We start from the raw sequence: 2838 nt of genomic DNA on the forward strand, positions 1-2838 counted from the left end.
GATCTCTGGCAGCGTGTCCCTCCTTCCTCCCGGGTTTCGGCACCAATGTAACAAAGTTCGTAGTCACGGGAAGAAGGAGACAGGAACCGGCGAACGCTTAAAGAAAACTTTAATAAAATAAACAAACACAAAATAGCGTGACAGCCCCTCGCGGACGACTGTCGCACACAAACAGAACCAAAACACAACATAAAGTCCAGGCCTGGTCCTCTCTCCTCTTTCACTGTCGTAGCTCCTCCTTTTATCCTTCCGGAGCTCCTCCGTGGGACTCGAGCCCGGTGAGTGGTGCAGGTGTCGCTCATTATCAATTACTCCACCGGCCCCGCCCCCACTCGTCACAGTCAGCCTTCAGCTTGGCCTCCAGTGAACTCCACAGATTCTAATTCCATCATAGACATACCATGTTGCTCTTTGTCTTCTAGCCTATAGGAAACCGCAGAATGTGCTTCAGGGCTGGGAAACAGGGACCTTCAAGTGAACTCAACAGGCAGTCTGGAGAGCTTGATGCCCAAATGCTCATCTCTCAACGCTGCTTTTGTAGAGTATTGCTAACATCAGTGCACAGAAGTTAGCATTTACAAGTTTGCAGTGCGGGCAATCAGATCCCTCCAATGCAGCCCTGGTGCAACAAACTTCCAAACAGGCAACATACATACTGAGCATGTTGTCACCAATAATAAATCACATGAAAGAGGTAGACCCTTCCAGTTAGTCATAGGAATAATGGGCTGAGACAATCTGGGCACTGAAGAATCTGACATGATGACACAAAGCCTGCGCTCAGTAGGCTATGATGACATAGCTACTTATGGGCATTGTGTACCATTGAACTGTACCAGAAAACTGTTGTGATTCTGTAGGACTTCAGAGCATGTGACCACTGATGTGTTCCCACTGTGCCATCAACAAGCCCGAGTTACTACGAAAGAGAACACTACACCTATTGACAGCAATATACAGTATATAATCACAGGCTTAACTGCTTATTGATCTCTTTCGCCTAACAATATGAGATTGGCCTGTTCATTCTGGTATTTTGAGAGGAAGAAAAAAGATAGTTCGCATTTTAAACAGTTTATACCGGCTTTATATATTCTTTAATTCCAAAAAGATATTTTGAATGGTCACACTTTATCCTTTAGGAAAGCAAGATGGAGACAAGAAAGACAAAACAGCAGCAGATGACAAGGTAAAAGGCCAATGAACTAGTGTTCATGCTGTGGCAAACCAACAAACGTTTGCGTTTAACTTTTAAACACTTTAAAAAGTTGCATGGACTGGTTTCAACTTTATGCAACCTTTATAAACTTTCTTGTTCCAACCGTGATTGTGTCCAGAATATTGAATATTATTATTTTATTATGAGTTTAAGTGTGTGTGTGTGCCCTTCAGTTTTTGTCATTTGGTGCTTGTTGTAACTTGGGTAGTTTTTGGCTGTCATTGTTGGTACTTGCTAAGCCACATATCATCACTATCACTATTACTATAGTTCATAGTGATGGGTTAGGGGTTGAAACATACCCCTAAATACAGCACTTCAGTGCTTAATTCATCCTACAACATTTGTGCTATGGGCATGAAAGGTACCTCAAAATGTGTGGTTTGCTGTGGAGAGATGTGCTGTTTAAAACTTTTGCCTAGTAGGTGATGAAGTGAGTGTAAAAATCCTATAAACTCAAGCCATATCTAGAGACCACAATTTCATAAAGTCTTAACTCTGGTCAGAAAGAAAATGTTTGTACTCATTACCATCTGCTATTTCTATGTTAGCAAGAAGTACATAAACTTAATTCCAGTGTACATGTGGTACCTGTTCATAATTACAGTAATAGATGGCTTCCAGAAAAGAGTAAAAAATAAATAGCAAACCAGTTTTGTCTTAGGCTGATAACACGGGGCAACTTTTTGAGCAATGTTGCCGTCAATGGGCAACCAGGTGAGACAGGGCCCACGACCGATCTAAAGTATCCAGATAGAAATTTGTTAGCCATCCTAAATGAGAAAGTGCCCAAGCAACATTGCTCAAAAAAAGTTGCCCAATAAAATTGCTCAAAAAGTTGCCCCGTGTATCATCAGCCTTAGATATGTGGGTAAAAATCAGAAGCAGAAGTACTTAAAATATGAAATCAATAGTTAAAGCTGCAGTCCGTAACTTTTTTTTGGCTAAAAATGATCCGAAATCAATATTTGAGCAAGTACATAACCAGCCAGTGTTCAAAACTATCGCCTTACTTTAGCCCGATTCACAACGGTTAGCTTATAATTTAAGCTATAATGATCATTTTAATTTAAACATAAATCCAGATTCACATCGGTTAGCTTATAGATTTGTAATTTGAGTGGTACTGGTAGGAATTCGTGGGAAATTCGAGCATGGCTCTGCGTCATTACGTCATGTATGTAAACATAAAGAAGTTGTCCCGGCTACTAGGCTATGGCATGTGAGGATCCTGCAGGTGGCCGATCATTTATAGCCTTTTCTCACAGCAGCGGGAATAACAGAATTTCTTAATATGCAATTCGAGTGGTATGACAATTAGAGATTAGACTGTACAGAAATCGATATCTACACGCTAATACACACTATACACATAGTCACGTAATGCTGATGTTGTTAACATTAACAATTTGAGAAAAAAGTATAACAATAATAATAATTTGCACGGTTTGATGTGATATGAGCTAACCGATCTTTAGATTTAATCACCATTGGTAGCGAGATTTATTGTATGCTTTTTCCCTCAGTTGGTCAGAACAAATGTGGCAGACTTGTTACTTACTTGTTCAGATGGCAATATACGGTGAAAATGCTTATTTGGGTCATATTCCAAGACGTAG

The 2838-nt window shown here is 40.3% G+C and overlaps 1 protein-coding gene and 1 long non-coding RNA gene across 2 annotated transcripts in view; one reads left to right on the top strand and one right to left on the bottom strand.

Moving 5' to 3' along the window:
- Window positions 1-2838, top strand: part of LOC107675892 (SH3 and cysteine-rich domain-containing protein 3) — a 14598-nt gene that overhangs the window by 6241 nt on the left and 5519 nt on the right. The window contains exon 9 of the mRNA XM_016470391.1: window positions 1143-1189. Coding sequence (XP_016325877.1) covers window positions 1143-1189 — 47 coding nt within the window. The remainder of the gene's footprint in view (window positions 1-1142; window positions 1190-2838) is intronic.
- The window catches only part of LOC107675893 (uncharacterized), an 11496-nt gene that overhangs the window by 3987 nt on the left and 4671 nt on the right, over window positions 1-2838 (bottom strand). Inside the window, exon 2 of the long non-coding RNA XR_001632655.1 lies at window positions 1781-1785. This is a non-coding gene — a long non-coding RNA (uncharacterized LOC107675893). The remainder of the gene's footprint in view (window positions 1-1780; window positions 1786-2838) is intronic.

The sequence above is a fragment of the Sinocyclocheilus anshuiensis genome, unplaced genomic scaffold (assembly GCF_001515605.1).
Source record: "Sinocyclocheilus anshuiensis isolate Anshui unplaced genomic scaffold, SAMN03320099.WGS_v1.1 scaffold2523, whole genome shotgun sequence".
NCBI classification, from domain to species: Eukaryota; Metazoa; Chordata; class Actinopteri; order Cypriniformes; family Cyprinidae; genus Sinocyclocheilus; species Sinocyclocheilus anshuiensis.